Consider the following 25,593-nt stretch of genomic DNA (forward strand, 5'->3'; position numbering starts at 1 on the left):
ACTGCTTTTTTTGAAAGGTTGGTAACATTTCTGAAGCTTTTGTCAGCCCAGTGTTTTTTCTAAGACCTCCTCCTAATGCTGCAAATGTTTATGCTAAACTGAGACAGATTTTTCAGACCGCGTAGAGTGAATTTTCTGTCCTTCATTTATGACAAACTATTCATGAATTGCCTAATGATATTGACATCAATGGTGTGGAAACCACCTGCAACAGATCCCAGCAGACCACGCAACACCTGAGGACCAAGAGGTCTGGTGCTGGAAGGGGCTGTTTTGGACAACTGGAGAGGTCTCTGCCCACTCCTGACTGCTCCAGGGGGAGTCTCAGCCACTCATATTGCCACTACCGAACTGGAATAAACCACAGAACAGCATATTAAACAAAACCGAAATCATTGCTGACTTATCATAAACACCAGGCTGTAGACTGTGGCAGTTCACAAGCTGTTGAGATGCCTGCTCCCAGAAGAAGGTGGGGCTTTTTGAAGGGAAACACAAAAGTTTTCGTATGTCCTGAAGGAAGCTGGTCCCCAGGACCTGAGGGCAGTCGTGGGGCCAGCAGGACCAACCTGCCCAGCCAGCACCATCCACATCACCCAGCAAGGGAACACAAGCAGCCAGACCCCGAGAAAAGGGGAAGAGTGGCTGCATCAGCTGGTGCACACAGAGCCTTGATGAATTAATCCAGACTAGAGTTTAAAATGGATCAGTTAAAACTACTTCAGCCACTGTTTGGGTAGCTTGAAGGTACTGGTCAGATGACACTGTAAGATCACCATCAGGTCATCCAGAACCTTACCAAACATGCCATCACAACAAGGTGCAAATCCCTTCATCAAAATTAATCAGGCATACTGACACACATTTTGTATAAGTATGTGTGGCACAGGAGGATGGAGCCGTGGAGAAGTTACGCAAGCTGGTAGCAGTCACTGTGGTGGCTGGAGGTACACAAGTAGAGCATATTTGATGAATAGGCAATTTAAAACCACACTGACATATGTAATCACTGTGCTCTTTTTAGGCTACGTAAAGTAAGCAAATCAAATCCTTTAGTGAGTGGAAGATTTGAGACATGCCAGTCCTGTTCCCAAGGTACCAAAAAAGCTGGCAAGAACTGAGTCAGTGCTAGGTAGGTCATTCCAGACACCAAATTCTGCAGCTGAGCTGCTGCCTCAGGTATGCTTTGTCTTCAGTATGACTCACCTATCTAGACTTTTTATCCATAACCTCAAGGTTTTTAAACGGAAAATATATTATTAACATGCTCTTCTGGCAGAAATCACCAAGTAAGGGTGGGCAAGACTGAGCAGTGTGGACTGAAAATCAAAGGCATCTAAAATTTGCAATGTCTGTGAAGTGATTTGCTGTTGGTGAATCTGAGTACCTACACTAGCAAAACAAAAAACCAACAAACCAAACCCCAAAAAAACCCCACCCAATTTTGGTTCAGGGAAAGCAGACTTAAAAATAGTTCTTCCGCTAACAGACTAACTGCTAAGGATCCTGCCTCACAGGTAAGAAGCCTAAGGGATTCAGGGATTCCTCACCATCCTGCTATCGTGCGTGTGTTGGGAGTAGAAAGTAGGGGGTAATTCAAATCACCCTTGCTACAAGCGTTTGAAAACAAGAAATAAAAAGAATCTCTTACATGAAGATTACATATCTGCATGACAGATATCATGTAAAACAAACTGGGAAGTGGCTAATGCTCAGCATGACCCAGAGCCACATCTAAAGCTGCTGGAAGTTAAAGCAAACTTTGTGGCTTAGACTCTCATATTTATATGACTGCAAAGTCTTTTGCAAACTCGACATTAGTGAATTTAGTAAATGCTTTGGATATGTCCTTTAATTTTAATTTTCTGACATTTCTGCACCTAATCCATGATATTGTAGCCTAAGATGAACCAAACTGGGCAGTGAGAAAGTTCAGAAATTTGGATCTGACATTTTCCTTGTCATGTCTTTGCTTACAAATACGCCAGACAGTTTGCAAATAACATGCTAAGGACTGGTCTTCCTCAAAAGAGAACCTGGGCTGGTGCAGGGGTCATAAACAATGTATAAAGCCAGTCAGGTCCTGACAGAAATAAGTGCCCATGTTGTAAGCACTTCAGACATGGACTAGCCACACAATACTGCTGTTGTTTCCAGAACATACTGTTTACGAAAATGTGTTTATTTGTAGAGAGGTATTTCTGTGAGTGTATTCATGTAGTGTGACTACTGACTATTTTTGTCTTTTTGTATAATGAGTGTGCATATTGTGGCTATTAATGCTCAGTTCTAATATAACAGGAAGGAAGAGCTAGTTGCGTGATCAGTTCATGTGAAATCATCAGCATCTGCAAATTAGGAAATTTAAGGAACTTTGAAAGCAGTAAGGGAAATGTTAAACTGAGTGGCTTTCTGACTGCAGCATTTGCTATTTAATACCAGCATGCAGTAAAAAATGTTGCCTGGCAGAGCAAAAGACTTATTGATGCCTGCATAACCACAACTACAAGGTTAAAGTGCCCTTGCTGCTGTGATCCAAAATCAAACAAGATAGAAGAGGAGATTTTTTTCACAAGGAGGTATGTCCCTCTATGTTGTCTATTGATTTTCTTGTGCCACAGAAAATCTTGTGCAGAATACAAATGCTTGCCAAGGATTAAGCTAGGTACCGTTATACGAGCATACATACAAAATCTGGATTAGCCTCCTGCTTAAGAAAGTCTAGACAAAATGTTGATGACACTTTAGCCTATTTGATTAAAAATCCATATCTGTGTATATAGAAAACTTTTAAAGAGTTTTCCAAGATTCAAGGAAGATTGTGAAATAGCTATGATATCTGTTGTGCTATTTGACTTTTGTTATCTGACAGCTCTTTTGCAGTAACTGAAATAAATGCTATTTTCTGCACCCTTTCTATAAATGAATCTAACCAGAAACATGTGGATTTCTATTGAAAAAATCCCAACATCTTGGAATGGTTGAGGCTGGAAGGCACTTCTGGAGATTTAGAGCAGCATCAGCTACAGCAGGTTGCTCAGGGCTTTGTCCAGTCTATAACTCCAATGCTGGAGACTTCACAAAGTCCCTGGAAAACCTGTTCCAGCAGATGACCATCCTTAGAGTAAAAAGTGTTTTCTTGTGTTTAAATTGAATTGCCATTAATTCAGAATTTGCCCATTGTTTCTTGTGCAGTCGCTGGGCATGTTTGAGCAGAGTGGCTCCATCTTCCTTACTCCGCACGGCAGGGTATTTATACACATGGATAAGACGTCCCCAGGCCTTCATCTCTCCAGGCTGAAAAGTCCCAGCTTTCTCAGCCTCCTATGTCAGAGCCCTTAATCATCTTTGTGGTTCTTTACTAGACTCTCTTCAGTAGCTCTGTCTTTCTTGTACTGAGGATCCCAGAGCTGGAACTAGCACTCCAGGATCACCTCCCTTGACCTGCTGGAACCCTCTGCCTAATGCAGCCCAGCGTGCCTTTGGTGTTCTTTTCTGCAAGGGCACATTGCTGGCTCATGGTCAGTTTGTTGTCCACCACGATCCTCAGGGCCTTCTCTGCAAAGCTGCTTTCCAGCAGGGCTTCCTCAGCCCGTGCTGGTGTCGGGCATAGATCCTCCCCAGGTGCAGCAGTCAGCACTTCCCTTTGCTGAATTTCATGACATTCTTGTCAGCTCATTTCTCCAGCCTGTCCAGGACCCTCTAAAGTGAAATACTGGTATATCAACCACTTCTCTCAGTTTTGTATCATCTACAGAAATCAAAATACTGATCCAAAGACTGAACTAATTCTAGGAAAGTTGCATTTAGGCAGCAATTTGAAAGTAATATTTCATTGCCTGGTATGCATTGTAAGGCTTTTATTCCTTTTTTCTATGCCTCCTTGATATGCTTAGGAAGTGTATGGCACTCTCCACACATCCACAATGTATAAGCATCAGGTTGTCTGCAATGTATAGGAATCAGTTTATCCTTACATCACCCTATGAGTAAAATTCAAATTTTCATTTCTGGAAGTGTGTCATGCAGCAGTAACTCTCCCAGACTCCCCAAGAGAAAAAAGTCACTAGCAAAGATGGGGATTAGAACCAAGGAGCCTTAACCTCAGATGACATTTTCTACTAGCATCTCCTGTGCTCACAGCCTGAGTGAAGACAATAGACTGTACAGGCAAAAGGGTAAGAACTGGAAGTGCTTAAATCAGTAATAGATGCTTTCTGTGAAAACTATTACAGACATATCACAGCTTTTAAATGTGACTGTATTTTCCTTCTGACACATCGATACTGAAATCATTCTAGAGCAGATCGAGTTTAACAATGCCTTACTACAAAAGACCAAAAGGACTCATGTTTGCTAACCTCCAACTTACCAGGCATAGGATCGCTATTGCTAAGCAAGATACATTATACATCTGGTAACATTAGGTAATAAGTTTAGCAATGTTTTCCTTCATAAGATTTTGCTAGTGAAAAAATTAAATGTATAGGCTATGCACATACCTCTAAATAAAAGAAAGCTGCAAGGCCAAGTACCACTGGCAGGCTCGTACTCACATAGCTTAGGTGGGTAGATTAGGTTTATAGCGAACCTGTGGAGAGAGCTAGGGAGTGAGCTAAGAACTGAGAAGTGGGGAAACCACTTGTTCCTTGAGTCCTCTCTGGGCCCTTCCCCTACATAGCTGGGTAGACACACACACTGAGAGGTCAAGACACTTATGAGGGTGGTCAAGGGAGAAAAAGGAAAGAAGCAAAGCAGAAACAAGCCTAGAGTTAAGGATGGGGGTTTTCATCCTAACAGATTATGTATTACCTCCCATAGTAATGAAATATGAGGAAACACCACTTACAGAAGAATAAATATGTTTCTTCTGGTCTGATCCTCCAAATAACACTCCCAACTGGTTTGACATAAGTATGTGTTCCTTCTGACACCTTCAATACTTAAGTCTATTCTGAGCAGAGGGATTTTTACCACACCTGCCTGCAAAAGACCAGTCTGGGAGAGGGTGAAGGTCCTGGACGCAAAAAGCTCCTACAGATGTGGCACTGGTGCCATTTGCTTGGCCACCAGGCAGAAGGTATGAATCAGTCAGGTAAACGGCTTAAGGCTCACCACAGCTCCTATATCTTTTACATTGCCTGCAGGCCAGAGAATAGCCAGGAGACCTGGCTATGTGTTGGTACATTCAGCTGGAGGGATGCAGAGAACATAAGCACAAAACAACACCAATCCTTTCTCGTGTAATTTGTGTTAAAAGTCAGTCAACTGTGAAACACAAATCCTTTGGGAAGCAAGCTCCCTTAGTGCTGTGGCTGATGGAAAGGGTCATTTCTTTTGAGGAAAGTGAATGCTTACAAGCCTTGCCTTAAGCTATGCCACTGCAAGCCCAATGACATATCCAGAGCCTGGGGGCGATGGTGGTGAAGCTCTCCTCTGGGCAGGCAGGGCTGCAGGTGGCTCCTTCAGTGGTGCTCTAGACAAGCATTTCCATGAGAAAACGTGGAGAGTCCTTGCAATATGGAGCTGCTGTCCTGTGTAGAAAACCTGAGGGAGATTTTGAAAGCAGAGTCGTGAGAGCAGACAGTCAGAGATGACAAGAAGAATAAAGCAAAGACTATAAAGGAAAGGTGAGCAGACAGTTGCCAGAGGATAGGAAAAGAGATGCCTAAAAAGGGAATATAGGATGAGGAAAGGAAGGAGAAAAGTTTAAGAGTGACTGAACAGATGGCACTAAATGGAGAAAATATGCTTGTATGAAAAAGGGCAGGCTAGAAGGACAAGTCTCAAAGTTCCTATGTGCATTACTGGGGAGATTTCTGAGATCATGGGAAGTGGAAATAACTGCTGAGACCAGTATCTCACATAACATTTCACAGCCTGTTCTCCATACTGTTTGTACTTAAGATTCTTCAGTATCACTTCCCAGCAGCTGTGTCCACATCCTTACTGTAGCATGATGATTTACAAAGAAAAGATTGATGTTACAAAAGATAAGCAGAGAAGAATCAGACTACAGTGAAGAGTCTGCCTCCGTTGCAGTCCCAACATGGTGTCCCATCCTGGCTTGATTCCTGGAGACCATGACAGATGGGTCACATCAAGCCAATTTCCATGAGATGTGAGGTGCCTCCTGGAAATATTCAAGACTGCAGCTTGCTTAGAGAGTCTGACTTGGTTTTTGCTTTCACAAGTGGAGTCAGTCTGAAATCAGCACTGTTAATGACCATAAAAATTAGTATAGAAGGACAGAAAAGTAACAAAATATTACTCTTTTTTGTTTCTCTTTTTCCTGAGTTTTTAGTAAGTTAGTAAGATTTTATCTCACAGTCTCAGAATTAACCTTAGTGATACCTGCAATCAAGAAAATTGCTACTAGGAAGTTACACTACTAGGTAATACCAAAAGAAAAAAAACACCCCATTTAACTAGTTTTGGGCTTCCCTATCCTCTAATTCCTGACTGTTGGCCCACTATCCCAGCATCGGAGGAGCCAGGCAGCAATTCGCTCCACTGGCTGGCAACTGTAATCTTTCTGCATGTCTCAAGGTTCTCTCGAGGTCCTAGCTTTTATTGCATTCAGCTTGCATTGCTGAGCATGACCTCATATGGTCTGGAGCATCCCTTTGGTCAGTTTGTGTCAGCCGCCCCAGCTCTGCCCACCTTCATCCTACTGGTCTTTGCATGGGGGATTGGAAAGACAGCCTTTGATGCTGTGCGAGCACTGCTCAGCAATAGCTAAAATGCTGGTGTGTTATCAACACTATTCTAACTATAAATACAAAGCACAGCACTATATGGGCTGCTCTGGGGAAAGTTAACCCCTGCCCAGCCAGAATGCAGTGTCTCTTAAGCTACAGCACAGCCATGAGCTGCCTTGTTGAACCAGGCAGCAGTGCCACCCCTTTCCTACACTCACACAGCCTGGGGAGGGAGGCATAGCCTCCTTCACATGGTCTAGACACCGCTTCAACAGATGAGATAGCTACACACTCTGTGAGACAAGAAAAGAAAAAAGTAGACAAAAGAAACCTGACCAGGTGTAAGATTTAGTTGCTGCTTTAAAAAAGTGCCTTTAGGACAAAGACTTCCAAATCAAAGAAACTCAACAAAGGGAAACAAAAAATCAAATATATAAACATTAGGAAGATACTAAGAAGATTAATAAGATTTCTATATAGGAATAGCCAAAGACTTTAACACAAGTAGTGAGAAATCATTTATGTACCAGAAGCAGCGAATGGAATTCAGCCAGCTTTCCATTGACCGTAACAGGAGCTTAAACAACTTGTGCTTATGTAAATATAGATAATTTCAGATGTCTTAATGCCAAAACTCATCCCACACAGGCTGTCCACAGGTCTGTTTCATTATCAAGACAAAACAGAGGCCAGTCAACAAGCGAATATAACATTGAAAGATATATTGTCTTTTGTAGCATTCCTCATTCCTCAATGAAAAGGACCATTAGCATATACCATCTCATTTCAGGAAACTGGACTGAAAAACACACAAAACCAGAAGTAGTTTCTAGAAAATGCTGACAACTTACAGAAGAAAAAAAAAGTTGTTGGTGCAGAGGACCAGAAATACCAAGAATGGAGGTGTAGACTGTAGTTAAGTGAATCTTTGTTCAAATGAACTGGGCATGAAGATTCGAGAATCACCTTCTCTAAAATAGCTCTAAGCAGGTTCAGCATTTTTTCCTAGCCTCTCAAGTAGACTTTATAGCCCATGTTCAATTGTGTATCACTGTAGTTATATTAGTTTAAAATTATGATGGACATAGTTCTATGAGCTAGCATCATATTTTGATTACAAATCAGACATCCTCAAAGTTTAATAATTTCCACAGCAAGATTCAACTATTTCTGGACTCAAAACAAATAATAACTAAGAAAGTGTAGAAAAAAGTGTCTTATCTAATAGTGGGATACAGTAAACTACACCTAACATCTGGAATTCTTTAGCATATTCAGTTTTCCATGAAAAGAGGTGAAAAGTGATGGATCACATATAAAAATTAAAATTTATTCAGGTTTGTCAGGAACTGACAGAAGTGTCAGCAAGTTTATGGTAAGTGCTGCTATTTGGGATATGCAGGATAATGGAAAAGCAGCTGAATTCAGGGCTATTCAGTGCCAAACGGCCTTTGGAAAGGCCTATCAAAATTCCAGCTCCTAAGGTACTTTTCTGAATGGAAAGTTGTTCTTAGTTCACCTGAGGTCAGAAAAGAAAAGAAGAAAAGACGATAGAAAATAGCACTCAAATTGATAATGTATACAAAACCAACAGTCACAGTCAGCTTTGACCCTTTGCATCCAGGAAAAGAATGAGAAGCGATTCAGAGCATTGCTCTGAACAGTATTTTAAGGGTTATTAAAGACTTATTACATGAAAACTTGAAATCAGCCCCAAAAGACTTTGATCCAAGACTATAGATTGGCCAGAGTCAAAAAAAGGTAAGAAAATAAACATATAATTCCTGCTAAGACCTGATGGAGATTGAGACCTTTCTCTTCCAGCTTTGTTTGGACAGTTCAGATTTCATGGGTGTTTTCCATGCACTCCTAAGACATACTGGCAGGAGCAGGTACAGGCTCTGAACATGCCTGGTGGTGGTGCTGGCTTTGCGAGAGCACTCATGGAGAAATGAGTCATCCACACCCTGACACAACCAAAAGCCAAACCATCCACTTCCCAGAAGGTGCCTTCAGCAAATGGTTGAAAGTCAGTCTAAATGCTCACTTTGCAGCAGAAACTGGAGCACTGCGTAGGAAAATCTGCCATGATGTTCACAGGATCAGGAAACAAGAAAGTCTGACTTTCTGATGATATGGTTAGGATAGGGTATGTGGAAAACCAGTAAGCCTAAGTCATGGTCTCTGCACCAAATACAGTGAATAGATCACAATGAGGGTCTGTGGCCTCTCTCTCTCAAACCGCTGTGTTGTAACAGACAACAGTGAGCCTTTTCAGTTCTTTCACAGAGGAGGTGCCTGCCAGACATGCTGAAGCACACCTCTGCTTGTGTTTTCTAAAGAATATTTTCTAGGGGTGAATTAGACATCATATTTGACTCTTCCCATGAAAAAAAATGAAGCTTTGCAGAAATAAAAGTACACTGGCATAATTTTTTTTTCTTCTTTTTCCCTGAAGGTTTCATAGCCTCTTTCCAGAGAAGAAAAGATGTTTGATACTCTTGAACTCATCTGCATGATTTGGTGGTATATGATGCTATTTCATTCCTTGCATGCTGACATCCACTGTATGGGGCGTAAGTATGTTTTTACAGATATAATCTGAGAAGCAGGGTTTAATTCTTCATTTATCAGAGATATTTGCAAGTAATTTGGCAATTGTCATCTTAAGCCTGACAGATACTATCCTCTGCATTCAACAAAAGCAATGGCATATCCTTACTGAACTTACTCTGTAATACTTTCAGCAGAGGCACAAGAATCACCTATCACAAACGTGAAAATGGACTGGAGTAAAATGGAACTGTCCTGGGAAAGCAGCAAGAATTTTTCTAAGTACAAATGTACCATCAGGAACAGGGATATGGAAGGTACACCACCAGAGGTAAATTGGCTATTCGTTAAGATAAATAATTGCACCTTTTTCTTTACCTTTTATCAACTTCTCTTAGTTTGAAAAAATGAATCGGTTGCAGGTAAAATCTGATCAGTGATTGTTTGCAGTCTGCAGCTTGATCTGGCAGGGGCTATAGGAAGCCATCACCAACGCCAGGGTGCATTTTCTGCAGGAAGAGAACGCCATCCATACCACAGAACTGAAGCCCTGGCACCAAATTGGAAAGGAAGCAATAGCCTGAACTGCACCTATGCTGAATCACAAATAGGGATGTAGCTGCTGAAAAAAAAAGGGGCTGTGAGACTAAGTGAGACTCCTAGAGAATTTTAGAGACAGAGCAAGAGACTCTTCAAATAAAAAAATAATTCCCCAAACACTGTCATGGATTTTCATTATCTCGAGTTCTTCACTTGTTTCCCAGTAAATTGGGTCATGCCTGTAGCACAGGTTATGTTATAAACCCACATTATTCAAAAGGAAAAGTAGGAAGCTTGATAGAAAGACAAAGACGGCTTATTTAGCCTAGCAAAGCAGATGCCTTAATGAGAAATACATTACAAAACCACATCACATCTTTACAGAATATTATCAATATAATGCCATAGACATCTTTCTGACCCCTGGGGAGGTCAGACAAGGACTTCTATTTTGCTTAATCCTTTGATTAAATTCTACAGTTGGCATCGTCTATCACCAAAATAATTGAAACACCAACATGTTCTCTTTCAGGTGAACAGTACAAAATGCAGGTTTCCAGTGGAACTATACATGCCTCTGCATGAAGGAGTATTTTTAATCATTGAAGTACCAAACACAAACATCTCAAAACACTGCACCTTTAGCCCTGGAGGTAATGTCTAAGGTCTGGGTAAGGTTTTCTCCATTTGCAGTCTTTTAAAGGTAAATATTGCCTTAGAAAACAATTCCTTACACAGCATGTAACTGCTTTATTTTCTACTAAAATGATTTTTGGTAGGTCTGCTAAAATTATTTGCTTGGTAATGAACATATCTACAGTTCTGCAAGAGATGCATTACTACAAATGCATCAGTAATTGCGTTATTCGCTTTCATATTAGGGCTCCTAAATGGCACTAAATTACAGTGGTTTAAGTGTGGATTCAAATAACTGTTCAGGCTGTTACAAATAAAGATGTTAGCACCCATTTCCTGATTAAATGTTTTCCTGCTGGGCTGTTGGTGGGTTTGTCAGGAGCCAGACCACAGAGCTAGCTAAAGGCAGAGTCTGGAGATCAGTGAAACCCATAACACGGGAGGAGGAGAGGAAAGGAAATGCTGGTGATAAGCAGCTGGGGCAGTGTGAATGTAGCAATCTCCTGATCTGGTCCTGGCATGCACATGCACAGACACATGCACGCATGGGTTCCCTCAGCTGCCGTGCACCCATTGAGCCGAGGCAACTGTTTAGAAAGATATTCTGAGCCTGCCCCATGTAAGAGTTAAACAAAGTGGAATTTAGGTAGATCCTAGGTTCGTAATTCCAAACCTGAAGATTTTACAGCCTGTTTTCCCCTTCCTTCTGAATTCAGAGTTCTCCACTAAAATTGCCCAGTCACCAGTGCTCCTGCAGCTGTGTCTAACTGGAGTACTTCAGGCTCGACAGAGGTGATAAGATTAGCAGCTTGCTCATATCTGAGCAGAGAAAATACTTCCTACTCAAGTCTTCCTGGGAACCTGACAGAGGAAACACTCTTAGGGTGACCCTCAAAAATGTAAGCCAGGACACACCTCCTCTTAAAACCTCTAACTTTTGGTGTTCCTCTCAACTGGCCCTAGCTTCTAAGCATGCAGGTTCCCCACGAGATTCCCCCTGCTTCCACAAGTGTGCCCTCTATACCAGGTGCTGGAGGGGGCTGGAGGAAGTTTGCACCCCTTCACTGAGGTTGGGGCACACCACAGAAAAAAAGCAGAAAATTGGCTGAAGGAGAAAGAAGAAGGCTGAGCATGCCTGCACAGCCCAGCCATGAGGGAGCTTCCAAAGAAACAAGATTCCCGTTTCAATGTGCTCCAGAAAAGGAAGAGATCAAATTGCTGTTGCCCACATCAGGGTGGAAAGATCTAGCTAGGAGGCTATTTGATTGGAGAGAGAAAAAAGCCCAATCTTAGTTTAGAAGTCCCCGCTTTTAAAATACTTTTTGTAAACACTTCAGGAGTGGATTTCTGGGCATTAATTGCAAAATGAGAAAAACTTTTCTCTGTAGCACCAAGGACGGTGTTAAAAAGCAGTGTGCCTCCCTTTACCTGTGCGAATGCTCTGCTCCCAGGTTTCACAGTTCAGAGGCAGTCAAAAAAGGGTGAGAGTCCAGCATTCCCTCAGCTGTCATGCCTAACTGTAGTGGGTTTGCATGGCAAGGTTTTGATAGTGGTGCGGTTACAGGGGTGGCTTCTGTAAGAAGATGCCAGAAGCTTCCCTCGTGTCCAACTGAGCCAATGCCAGCCGGCTCTAAGAGAGACCTGCCCCTGGCCAAAGCTGAGCCATCAGTGACAGTGGTAGCACCTCTGGGATAGCATATTAGAAAGGGAGGGGGGAAAAATCTGCACCAGCAGAAAAGATGAGTGAGACTGTGTGAGAGCAACAACCCTGCAGACACCGAGGCCAGTGAAGGAGGGGGGAGGTACTCCAGGCACCGGAGCAGAGATTCCCCTGCAGCCCATGGAGGTTAATGGTGGAGCAAATACCCACCTGTAGCCCATGGAGAACCCCATGCTGGAGCAAGGGGATGCGGGGATGCCCCCGAAGGAAGCTGTGACCCCGTGGGAAGCCTGTGTTGCAGCAGGTTTGCTGGCAGCACGTGCAACCCCTGTGGAAGGGACCCACGCTGGAGCAGTTTGTGAAGAACCGCAGCCAATAGGAAGGACTTACATTGGAGAAGTTCATGGAAACCTGTCTCTTGTGGGAGGGACCCCAGGCTGGAGCAGGAGAAAAGTGTGAGGAGGGAGAAGCGGCAGAAAGAGCATGTGATGAACTGACTGCCACCCCTGTCCCCCTGCAATGCCAAGGGGGAGAAGGTAAAGAAATCAGGAATTAAGCCTTGGAAGAAGGGATGGGTGGGGAGAAGGTGATTTTCTGATTTGAATGGTAATAATGTAAACCAATTTTTCCAAAGCTGAGTCTGTTTTTCCTGTGATGGTAACTGCTGAGTGATCTTCCTGTCCTTATCTTGACCCACGAGCCTTTCATCATATATTCTCTCCCCTGCCTGGTTGAGGAGGGGAGTGATAGAGTGGCCTTGGTGGGCACTTGGCATCCAGCCAGGGTCAAACCACCACACTAACCCAAGCAATAACCAGCTGCAGTCACAGGTGTCTAACATATCTAAGCATGTACCAAGACCCTCCAGCCTGGATCCAGTCACATGATTTTTCCTCATCACGGACATTCCTGTGTTTGCAGGCATAAATGGGTCAGCCATTGAAAACTTCTCCTGTGTGATTTATAACGTTTCCCTCATGAACTGCACGTGGCAGGCAGGCAGGGATGCTCCAGAAGACACTCAGTACTTCCTCTACTGGCAGAACTCGAGGTAAGTAGATCTGCTTGAGCTAGGGAAGTCTGAGTTCTCATTCAACATGTCACGCTGCCCATGTCTAACTAAAATGCCTTGCTGCCTACAGGTATGATGATGCAATGGAATGTGAGCTTTACATTACAGATGAAAATGGCAGAAACACGGGATGTAGATTCCAAAATGTGAGGATAGATGTTAATAAAGCTTATTTCCTGGTGAACGGGTCTAGCAAGGACTCCCTGATCCAGTTCTATGATGAGTACATCCGACTATATAAAATCGGTAAGTGAACACTTCCTTATTTTATCATGGTTTTATAAAATAAGGAAGTGTGGAATTATTCTCTGAAGAGACAAGAAGAATAAAACAAAGTCTGTAGCCACTGCAGGATCCTGCACTGCAGGACAGACTTTGCTCCTGAGAGCTGACACAATATAGTTCCAAAAATTATCTAAAGCAAGCAAAGGCAGAGGCAGCCTGCAGTAATTGCTGAGAAGTGGTGTGAATATTTCCATGGAATCCAAGTGATGAAATGCAATGGTTAGACTTCCAAGGCCACCTTTCTGATGGGCTTATTTTGCCATCACTTAACTCCTTGTCTCTCTGAGAGCCACAATAGCTACGTCTCCTAAAACCAGAGGGAGGGTTCAACTTGCAAATTAAGACTGTGTTAATTAAAAATGTGGATCTCTATGTGTGAGCTAGGTGTTTAAGCTCCAGTAGAGATCTGAAACAAGATTCAGTTGCCTAAAAAGATGCCTCTAGTGCCATTTGAGACACCCTCAGACACTTGAGGTGTCCACAAGGCTTGCAGATGTGGCCCAGGACCTGTGAGAGGCCAGGGTCCTCCTGGGTGTCCTGTGTGGTCTGAAATGTACAACATGAGACTGACTTCTGCCTGCACCTGATGCAGGCTGTAAAGCCCAGAGCTATTCAGACAAGCACCCCTGCTCCATGGTGCACCAAACAGCTTTGCAGACATCATGGGTGCCACTGATGAGGTCTCCACTGACCACAATTGTTAGACACTTAGGTCACACCTCGTCAACTATACTGTATGCACTCAAATTCAGATGACTCGATTTTCTACATGAATAACACCACACGCACAGAACTTCCATCTGTTTTCCTACGGAGGCTTGCACTGTCAGTGTGAAATTTAGTCATAGAAGAAAATGGCACTGTGCTGATGGTCCTACTGAGTTACACCAAATCCTTCATGCTTTTTTTACATGAACTTCAGTTACTTCAGATGTCTAGTAGCTGAGGTGATATGTTCCCAAGTTTTGCTACTGTATTTTATTCCTATTTACCAGATAACATTTGTTAACATCAGTAGCACACAGCTGTATGTCAGTTGCCTCAACTGCACATGTATTTTGCTATGAACACATGAATTGTAGCTGATTAATGACCATGTCTACATTATTTATTTCATTTCTTTTCAGAAATACTCACTCCTCCATTAAACGTCACTGCCAATTGTACTACAGATTCAGTGGGTTGCATAATTACATGGCAACCACCCCTTACAAGTCATGTGGAAAATGTAAAGTGTTTTCAGTATGAAATTCACATACAAACTAAGGTAAAAAAAATTACTGGTTTGTATTTGGCACCATACCTACGTACATGCATATCCATAATGTGCAAACTTCTGTTTCCTTTATTTAATAACTTCTCCCTCACAATCTGTGGTGTTTTCCTGTGCCAGCTCTGCTGATCTCACATCCCACCGCTTGTGACCTTATTTCAAAGTCATCAGAGATGCAAAGCAGAAAAGCATAGGAGAGCAGGGGAATGTTATGAGAGGTCTCTGTCCAAAGGCTGGGAGAGCACCTGAGATGCTTTTCTGCATGACCAAATCTCACAGGAGATGATCATGCCATGACAGCCCGTGATCTGCAATGAGGGCACTGCCCTGGTAGCAGCCTCCAGCCCGGGCCGGGCCCCTCATGCTTGCCCTGCTTCCCCGGGCTTCAGCCACCCTGATTGCATTTTGCAGATGCTGGAAAGCTCACAGCTGCCCCTCAATTTCAACACGTGGGACTGTTTTGCCCCACTCAGCCTCCATCTCTCTTCTCCACCACCTCTCCCAATGTCTGTCATCCTTTGGCAGCCTTCCCTCAGACACCATCCTTGCCCTGGAGCCTGGCTGAGCCAGCCTGGCCCCTGCCTGTCTGTCTACACAGTGTCCACCAAAACCTCCGTTTGGAAACATTTTTCAGAAGCCACTCTTCTGAAAAATGAGATACCAGCAACACAGGGGAAAGTTCACACAGGCCCAGGGTAGATGTCCACAATAGATGAGTTTGCTTTTCAGTGTCTTACCCTCCACTCTCTGTGTAGTCAGGTGTGGTGTTACCGTTTTCCTTCCAAGGCAGATGACAGAAAAACTGCGCCCCTAAAGCGCTTCTTTCTTTCCATTGGCTATAAGAGAGGAACCTAAAATGGCTATCTTAGAGTAAACATGTATGCACCAAAAGTGAGCTGGGATTTCTCCTACGCTATAGGTAGAGCACTGCCAACTTAACCATAGTGACCATGGGAAAAGAGCAGGACAGCACAGAGTGTACTGTACCATAGCTAAGGTATGTCTGGTTTCCACCACATACGACGGAGCAGAGAAGCTGGGGTGTCAAATCCTCCTTCAGAAATCTCAGTGCCTAAAGGACCTGATTTCAACACCCCAGAGGATAAAGCGCAGAAAAATTCTTTGAGCCCAGGAGTTTGACAAGGAGGCAAGAAATGGCGCTTTTCCTCCCCGTCCCTGGGATACCTCTTTTACCATTAGATGATTTCCACATGTGGATGACGTCTGTGCTTGACAAATTAGTACTCTCTACCTACCCCATTTCCCAGCCACAGCTCAGAAGCTTACCGTAGTGGCAATTTCTCAAGCATTTATAACTCAAAACCATTACAGGAAAGATCAGCTAAGAGTTAAACATAAATATGCAACTGCAATAAATCCTTAAAACTCAGTAGATCATTCAAAACAAGGCCTGCAGCTTGCAAACTGTTTGGATTGTCTGGATTTTGTATCTTGCGTGCATTAATAGTATCTACCTTGGTAGCTATTTCAAGGAGCAATTGCAGCACATGTAGCTTTCCAGCTGGCTGGTATAATTTGACAGCAAGGTCTTCTGTGAAATACTTAGAATGTTTTACATAAAGATATAGGTTGTAACATATGACTAAAGCAACATTATCAAAACGTTTCTTTCAAACAAATACATGTTACCTCTTCTTTCTCATGCTGCAGTCAGAATGGGTGGTGTTCAGGAGATTCCTACATTTGAGTGTGAAATTCACCTCACAGACACCTTAATGCAGGTGCCTGCAAAGGAGCACAGATATCCCATAACCGTCAATGCATGTCTAAGGCCCCATGCAGCTGAGCAGTAGGTGCCTCATTCCTCTTAAAGTGCTACAGGTACTGAAGGTACCAGAAGTACCTACATGGAGATGGCAGATATCACTCACACCATTCAGGAGGGGCCATCAGGTGTGAGGCAGCTAAAATGGCACCGAACACCTAAAATTTAAGTAACTTATTTGCACCCTCCCCCTTCACAGCACAGGCTGATGACTTCCGTCATGTCCTAAGCTGAAAGAGCTCAGCTGACAGTGAGCAATGGGGAAATACTAGTCAACTTTATAACACAACGTACACGGTGGGTGTGTTTTCTGAAATAAGGCATTCCTTCCAGTGATGTCTTTCTGACTTTTCCATAATGCCAGCTATCCTTCTGACATTACATGTAATAGATGTTTCAAGGACCTCAGCTTTTTTAAACCACTGCTGTTGATTTCATTCACTCATTTTTGAGCCTATCCTTTCTTCAAAATAGACAGATTCTTTGATGCAGGTCAATGTTTGATTCTACTTAATTAAATATTGATTGTATGGGAGGTGTAGGTAGCTTGTTGCAGTATTTTGGGAAAAGCCCCCATGTATGGATCACTCAGATGTCTAACAGAGACTTTGACTGGAAGCAGGTAAATTTGCTCTTCACGTTAATTTGCTGCCCCATGTTATCAAACTATTGTGAATTCACAGCTTCCAGATCTGCTGCATTTGGAGGATTATTTGACTGCTTGCATAATCTGGATATACATTTGCTGGATGAGAACGCACAATGTAAATAGGATCTTAAGAAGCAAATACAGCTTCTCAAACCATGAATAAATAAAATATATGGCTTTTCTTCTCTAAAATGAAATGGAAGAAGCCAAAATTCCGAGTGCTACATACTGGGGTATTACTGGAGCAGAATATCCAATTTATTTTTCAGTTTAAAACTACTTATGATCTTTAGAAGCAAGAAAATAAGAACAAAAGAGGGAGAAATATTTGACTATTTGACAAGAAAATAATAAAAATGAAGATTTGTCTTTGGTTTGCAGGATGAGCCCAAAGAAGAGGAAAAGGATCCTCCTGTAAGAGTAAGCATTCTCATATAAAAATTTGTGCCCACTTAAACATATAAGTACCATTATATAAAATATACTTACTTCTAGAACTATAGGTTTTGTATCAATATGGCAAAGAAAATTCAGGAAAATACGTTCCTGTGGTATCTTCATATGTAAACTTAATACACCCCTTTTGGATGGGGTAGCTTACACTAGATAGAATTTTCCATGCATTTCACAAAACTTCATACTTTCCATTTATTGCACAAATAGATTTTGCTCAAGACAGGTGACATTTTGCTTAATAAAAATCGGAAATATTCTTTTTCTCATATCTGTTGGTGCAAAAATACCACCATAGTTCAGGACAGCGAGGCAGAGGGAATGCAGAAATCTTCAAAACCGGTGGAAGGTAACACACAGTCAGTCTTCCGCTGACAAATGAGTGGTCCTCTCAGCTGTGGAAGCATCTTAGGCTTGGCAGACTCCAGACCTTGTATAAAGTATCACGAGGCCAGATGGTAGCATATCTGTTACTGGATTGTCTCAGAAATACTGTCTGTTTAGCAAAGACAGACACCATCCAGGGAATATTTGCATGATTAATTCCTGTAAAGGTTGCAAGGTGAATTTACAGAGTACTTCTCCAGTTTCAGCTTTCTGTCTTGGTATTGTTAGGATTCATGAACAAGGACAAGAGAAAAAAATGTCCTTAAAGCACAATAAAATAGATTAAAGATCCAATAAACTTCAAAGTTCAACTTTAAAGCTCAAAAACCATAAAGATTCAGTAGCAGGATGAATTCATTCATCACAATTTTAAAGGTGGGGAGAAGAACATTTATACTAGTACATCTCTAAAAAATCATACAAATTGTTTTTTTTATAGAAACTGCAAAAGTAAATTAAACCACAAATTTTATTAACATTTGCCTATCAGGTGAAATGCACAGTCTGATTGCTTTGATTTTAGGTAAGGAGCAACAGATACGAATTTCAAAATTACAATGAGAAAAAAAAATACATTCTGAAAATGAGAGCACGTGGAAGAAGTTGTCTCATAAGCTCAAACTGGGGGGAATGGACTGAACCCATCGAGTTTGGTAAGACTGTGAAATACTATTTTAATATAATTTTTTTCACTATTACCATGTTTGCCTTCCCTTTTCCCTCACAATCACAGATACGAATAAAATCTTAATTTTCACCCAATGACATGGAAGGAACCAAGTGCAAATTATAATGTGGAGGAGAAGCTCCAGCACTATGGCAATGGAGGCTGACACCAGCCTTTGATTAGTTGGGATTGTGAGGGCAGCAGTTACTTAGATGCTAGGGCTCCAGGAAGAGGCTGAGAGAGATCCAGTCTTGTCTTAGGTCTGAAGAGCTGAGGCTACCTTTTAGTTCTCTAAATTTTTGCCATGAATATCACTCCCTTCCTTCCACATCTTTCTTCTCGCCCTTTTTCAATTCTTTTTTTACAGTTTGACAACTTTTGTTCTGTTATTCGTTCTGTGACTCTGTTTCTTCTTTGGATTCCCCCCCCCCCCCCCCCCCCATAATTATTTCTCTACAGTTTAAATGTTTGAAATGGTTTCAAATGCATCAAGTGTACCTGAACTTTTTGACAAGGTTCTGTAAGAAGTCAAATTGAAGTCCTTCAGATTATTAAAAAAAAATAGGTGAAATTTGCATTCATCACTGACAGTCACGAAGGTATCTTTTTGGCATGCTAAGGTATTTCTCTCTCTTGGATGTTTCAGGTCAAGGGAAAGATTACTTTATTTTTGTGGTTTTATTTCTGATAGCACTTGGAACAATCTCAGTGACACTGCTCCAGTATTGTCTTTTCAAAAGGTAAATCAACCTTACCTATCACTCCTACCTTCCTACCTACAATCTTAAATAATCTATTTATCAATGTCACAAAGTGTAATTACCAGTATTGTTACAGATGGCACTTTGTCATGCAAAATCACTACAAGTGAAAAAGGGAGAAAGGATGTCAAAGTTAGCAAGCAATTGACTCCACCAGACCCTGCAAAAACATTTCTGTTCTTCTAAGCATTTAATATCCACATCACTTTGAAGCCATTGGCTTCATACACTACCAGACAAGAGGGAATCAGAACCAATGAACATGTCATGATTTTGATAAAACTTCTCACTTAGGGGTGGAAGAAAGTTATGTCATGTGAGTTATTGAAAGTCATTGTTTGATAAAGTACTTACTGGGACTCTCATCACAAAATGGAATTTAGTTACCCAAGTGATAAGCGTAGTAATAGTTACCCACTAGTTTACATGCAAAATATTTTACTTCTAATTTAGTGATTTGTAGAGCAGTATCTATTCAATCTTGAAAGAAAAAATATTCTTATGATACTACAATAAATGTTCACTCTCATACAACCCCAGAATCTTTACAATCTCATTTTCTACCCATAGGTACTGCAGTTTCAAGAGCATATTTCCTCCCATACCACAACCAAGAGACAAATTTAACATATCAACTGATGAAAATAGCCAGGTATGCCTGCTTTTCAATTGAATCAAATTTGCAAACTATAAACCACAACAGGCCAAGGACTAGAATTGGCATATAAAGATAAGCATTAAATTTGGTCCATTAAAAACTAATTTCCTCTCATGCAAAGTATGCTGTTTTGAAACTAGAAATGCTCTATGCCAGTGCTGAGACTAGAGATAATCCTGTATGCATTTCTAGCTGTATTTTAAGACCAGAAGTTACCACTTCTACTGAGACTGATAATTTCTGCACACACCAGTTTTGCTAGGTTGCTGTTCATACTTTGAAAATAACCTAAAGTGAGAAAGCATTTTCCATTATAATTTTCAAATATCAATGATCATAATACAGTGTGAATACATATTTTATAAGTCTGACCTACACCTATGTAAAAATCCAATTACACCGAATCATGAAGATCAGCAGGGCTGGAAAGTCTCAACAGCTTACTAGCCCTCCTCTCTGCTTCAGCACAGGATTAGCTATGACAGTTCCAATGTTCTGTGCAAAATATATTCAACCGATATTCTGTAGTATCCTTATACAGTCTATTATAATGTTTAATTATCGTTAAAGAGCTTTTTTAATAGCCTGTTTATACTGCACTTAAAATCCATTATTTATCCTTATTCCCTTTCTGTTTACAGTATCTTACACACTTGCACGCTATCAAAAGCAACTGGTTCTTCCAGTCTTCTTCATTCATCATGACAACCAGGCTTCAAAACTTTCATTATTTTCTTCTAATTTGTCCATTTGAACAGTGGTTTCTATGGTGTCTGAATAGTGAGGGTAATGCTATTTACCAGCTGGCTAAAGTGAAGATGTACTTTAAATCAACAAATAAGGCTAGGTCTTTATTGCCTACAGCATTCCAGTGGGCACCACCCCCCTTTCCAATGAGGCTTTCAGAAGTGACACAGAAATTTTCCTTCAGTCCTTTACAAAGAATCCTCAAAGCTATTACTACTAAAACTCCCTAGCTTTGCTAACTACATTCCAGCACACTGTCCTAACTTACTTGACTTTGGCCCTACCATCTTTGGCTTTAATAGAAGGTAGGCAGCGATGTAACTTGGATGAGTTTCCTCACACACCTGATATCTCACTTCCTATCAGGCTGCCAGCACTAAGGCTACAGAGCTGCAGCAATCCATAGTCCATCATATTATTAAATAGTAATTGCTAGTAAAGTAGCAAGCTGTCCTTCAAAAATCGCCAACTCCCTGGATCGCTTGTTTTTATTAAACTTGAGGGGCTTCCAAATTCCTGTGCAGGTACTATCAGAATGATTCAGAACACCCCACTACAATCCAGTAGCCTTTGTGGATGTGGTTTCGTAAATGGTGGTGCAGGCACTTCCATGCAGGCAGCAACTTATCAGTAGTAATTGTTGAGCGCAAGTGAAGCCCTCAGCTCAGGTTGCCTCATACCTGCCAACCGGCACCGTGAAGATAATTTGTTAAGTCTCTGACATGTCTGAACAGTTTCCAGACTCTTCTTTGCTTATTTTAATCTAGTCTTGAACTCTACTTACATTTTACCTCTTCTCTCTACACTCTGGTATCTTTAACACTGATTGAATGCTGTAATTCTTCAAAGCAGATCATAAAGCTCAAATAGGTTGTCTCCAAGAGCTCTCCTTTTCACCAAATACAAGGACCCTCTCTTCCTGGCATTTAGTGCCAATACATTTATGAGTTATTTTGAAACCTGTAACATCCTTTGCTAAACACACCTTTTTAAAGCTTGCATTTCCTCATTTTGTCCCTTCTTACTCAACGACCTTTCACATTTGCTCATTGTCTTGTTTCACGATACAACTTTTCCTCAGACCACTGAAAAGCCTCATGATTTACAACCCTAACCTTTCTGCACCAAGCTTGCACCTGTATCCTTAACACTCACGTAGAAGAACTTTTACCTATTTACTTTGGTTAAGACCCAACCAATTCACTCAGTGCATCAGACACCTTGCATTCCTCTAATCCATTTTATTTTACTCATCTTCCTTCGCTTTTTGGTCATTCTTTCCCCAAATACTTTCCTCGCCCTCACTCAGAACTATATGTTAATATTTTTGTTTTCATCTTTTCAAAAATTAAATAGTCCAAGAATTTGCGAGAGAGACACTGTGTGCTGATGCATTGTTTTCCTCAAAGAATGGCCAAGTAGCACAAAATGCAATGACCATGAAGCCCAGCAGTGCTTATCAACCCCAGATTTCCCACAAAAATTCCCCCAGGACAACATGGTTTGGTATTTTGTAATATATCCTCAGTATTCCAGCAAGCTTCCCTTATTTTTTTTTTTATTCCAGTACTATCCCTTCTACTTTTTTAAAAATCAAATTTATCACCCCTCAATACTTTAAGCTCTGTATCAGTATTAATGACCTCACTTAGCAACTTCTCCTCTTGCAGAACTCCAGGTTAACCAATGTAAAACTGTATGATGGCAACCATAGAATTTTCTCTGTCTAGTTCATGCCCACATGTAGAAGAATTAGGCAATACTCACTGAAATAAATGTCTTCTGTTGTCTCAGTTAAGGTTGTCCAGCATTTCAATCAACTTTTCTTCTTCTTCCTACCACTGACGAATAGCTAGTGCCAAACATACGTGTTGAAAGTCAAACAACCTCCAACTGTCTCCTCCTGCTTTGCAAGCATCTCTTAAGTATTAAAATAGCAAAAGAAGGTGCCTTCGGTATTGATGTACCCAACACTCAGAAACATTCTCTGATCACCAACATTGACTGTAACTTATTTTCTTTCTCTTTAGACAGAGTATGCAAGTCCACAAAACAAACAGTTGTACCGAGGTAGTAACTGTGGTTGAAGAGTTGATCTAACTTTCCAAAAAGAAAACACACTTGGATTTCCACATTGAATGAAAATAATGGATCCTTCTGACAATAGAGGACTTTGAACCAGAATAGAAATGAATATAATTACCTCTAAAACGATTTGTCCCATAATAATCCACCTCGAATAGAGCAGGGAAAAAAGTGGAGAAAAATCATTAAAATTTGTTCTTTTCCCTTTGTTTAAAAACAAAATGCCTAGGAGGTAAGCTTTTCTGCGAATGCCTGCTACGAAGACCTGCTCAAACCTTACTGCCGTTTCCTTCGTGGTGCAGAGACAAGGCCTCTCATCCACGTTGTCTTCCACCACCTGTCACTGTCTTCATTGCTACAATGCTTCTTTCCTCTGGATACAAACTGCTATAGGATGACAGGACTGCTTAAGAACGCCACAGTAGTTAGGTTTACCAGCTTGTCAGTTTTATACACACAGAGTATTTTCTGAGGCAGAAACTAGCTGTTCAAAATGTGTTTAGAATTGCCCTTCAGCCTTCCAAGTGGCAACACCAAACTATCACGGTATATTAAAACTTCATGCAAGACAAGGTAGAGTGGTGAAATAAAATTAGCCTCGTCAAAAGTTAGCTGTTAATACTGGGCTGCCAGTCAGCCATTTCATGAGCTTAGTACTTACAGTGCAAATATGAACCTCTGCAATATCAATATGGACTTAACTCACAGATAGTATTTAATTCTTAAAAAAACCCGTGTAACAGTTGTGAAAACTGAGTAAAATCTGCAGTAATAGCTGCATTTTAAATGTAATTATTTCCTAACACCAACCAATGCATTTATTCCCTTCAAAGCATGCAAGCCCTATTCCCAATGCCTTTTAAAAATAAAGGCTTTGAATGCCAGTATTTTCTTTTACAAATTCCAGGTATTTTCCCATTAAAAAGAGTTTTCAAAATAAAACACAATTTCACAAGGTGTTTCAATAAGGCAGAAAACAAAATGCTTTTTTTAAAAGTCTCATTTATTGTTTGCCTCTTATGTTCCCACACGGCATAATCACACACTGAAAACTGCTGCTGCATGACTAAGAGAAGCCATATTCTAAAAAAAAAAACCAACAAAAAAACCACCAAACAAAAAAACCAACCCAAAAGACCACCAAGTAGTACATGCTGAATGCACAGCATAGGCAAATTGCAGTTCCACTTAAACCACCTACACTTGCATCGATTTATTTTCCCCTTTCTTCTGGTTAAAACCTAGTTCTGGAGGGGAGGTAGGTTTAAAAATATCCTCACCCTTTCAGCGGCTGCTCAAATAATTGTCATGTTTAATTTTTCCTCACTAAGCATGGACTACCATACACTCACAGTGAGGTTACTCATCCCATCATCACCACTAGCTTTCAAATCACCGATACAGAAAAAATCTAAACAATGTATTTATATAGACAAAACCCCTTCCCCTGTGTGCACTAACACCCCCCCCCCCCCCCCCCCCCCCCGCCTCAGTCAATAAAATTACAACTGAAACAGCAATTTGATTGGCAAAACCAACATCAAATGACCTGGTAAATGACCTGCCTGCACCAGAAGGGAGCTACCATTACCAAACAGGATAAAAACTTAACCACTTCCACTTGCAGTAGCCACATTAAGTTTGCAATTAGCCTGTGTACAAAGTAGCTGTGTAACATACATTCACAAGCAGATGTTGAGTGTAATGCTAGTCCAACAGTGAAAGGAAAAAGGTAATTATGTTTGAAAGGAAGGTAATAATCAGCCAAAGCCAAGTAGTTAATTTAAATACTTCTTGAATAGCAACCTCAGAAGGCACACAAAAGAACTCAAGACAGCTCAGCCTTCAATGACTCACACAATGACATACCTTTTCTTTCTCAAGATACAAGGAAAGTTAAAAACATGACTGGAAGATTAACACCTTGTTTTCCTTTACTTCTCTCTTGACCAAGTCTTTGCAGATTACGAAGTACAGAAGTAAGATTGCATACATAGGATGGCACATAGGTATTACATTATCTCAAATAGCAGTATGAGAAATTATTTGGTCTGGTTTTGGTCTCCTGACAATCCCATCAACTAGACATCAATCAGGTAAATATTGAAGGCTGACCTACTTTGACCTATTATTTTACAGCTATACAGAAGCACACATACATACTCCTGCTCACATACCCCATCAAGTTCACCTCTTAAAATGAGCCTCATTTCAGATTAAATTCAACTTCCACACAGGTACTGACCACTGCTACAGATCAGGCCAAACAGAATCCTGAATGGCACAATCAGCATTTTCAAATAGCAGCAACAATACATCAGTTACTCAGAATTTGAAGGCATTTACTAGGTTCCTGGGTTTTTGCATGAATGCCATGTTGCTTTCTATATTGATTTTAAAAAGCATTATTTCATTTTAAGCTGTTTTACCAAGGGCAAGAGTGTTACTTTTTGACCGTCCTTGGGACTTTGGATTTTTCTAGCACTATAACAGACACCCCACCCCCCATTTTAAATCATATGAAAAGTTGCAATCCATTCCTAAGAATCATGCAAAAAGCCACTTGCAGCAGCCCATCGTACACTACCAGGCACAAAAAATGGGAGTGGTTTCTATTAGTATAACCCATGCTTCCCCCCCACCCCCCAAAGTTCTGACATTCAGTAATTTTTTTCTTTTA

The 25,593-nt window shown here is 41.1% G+C and overlaps 1 protein-coding gene across 3 annotated transcripts; it reads left to right on the forward strand.

Moving 5' to 3' along the window:
• Positions 1-2,367: 2,367 nt before the first annotated feature.
• LOC121083951 (granulocyte-macrophage colony-stimulating factor receptor subunit alpha-like) lies at positions 2,368-25,591 on the forward strand. 3 transcript variants are annotated; one of them, XM_040584887.1, is made up of 12 exons: positions 2,368-2,579; positions 9,160-9,277; positions 9,449-9,585; positions 10,327-10,447; positions 13,012-13,141; positions 13,233-13,408; positions 14,575-14,714; positions 17,537-17,575; positions 18,519-18,648; positions 19,354-19,402; positions 19,994-20,075; positions 22,859-25,591. In XM_040584887.1, exons 2-12 carry the CDS (start codon positions 9,190-9,192, stop codon positions 22,913-22,915), a joined length of 1,149 nt encoding a protein of 382 aa, XP_040440821.1. In that variant the 5' UTR covers positions 2,368-2,579; positions 9,160-9,189; the 3' UTR covers positions 22,916-25,591. The 3 variants fall into 3 exon arrangements, with proteins under 3 accessions (XP_040440821.1, XP_040440820.1, XP_040440819.1); XM_040584886.1 differs by having other exon boundaries at positions 9,452-9,585; positions 19,309-19,402; XM_040584885.1 differs by having other exon boundaries at positions 2,369-2,579; positions 19,309-19,402.
• The last annotated feature ends 2 nt before the right edge of the window (positions 25,592-25,593 follow it).

The sequence above is a fragment of the Falco naumanni genome, chromosome 2 (assembly GCF_017639655.2).
Source record: "Falco naumanni isolate bFalNau1 chromosome 2, bFalNau1.pat, whole genome shotgun sequence".
Taxonomy (NCBI): domain Eukaryota; kingdom Metazoa; phylum Chordata; class Aves; order Falconiformes; family Falconidae; genus Falco; species Falco naumanni.

Coding starts and splice junctions, on each gene's coding strand:
- LOC121083951 (XM_040584885.1), top strand. CDS start 9,190: ATGTTTGATACTCTTGAACTCATCTGCATGATTTGGTGGTATATGATG. Junction 9,278..9,448: donor TGACATCCACTGTATGGGGC/GTAAGTATGTTT, acceptor TAATACTTTCAG/CAGAGGCACAAGAATCACCT. Junction 13,409..14,574: donor CATCCGACTATATAAAATCG/GTAAGTGAACAC, acceptor ATTTCTTTTCAG/AAATACTCACTCCTCCATTA.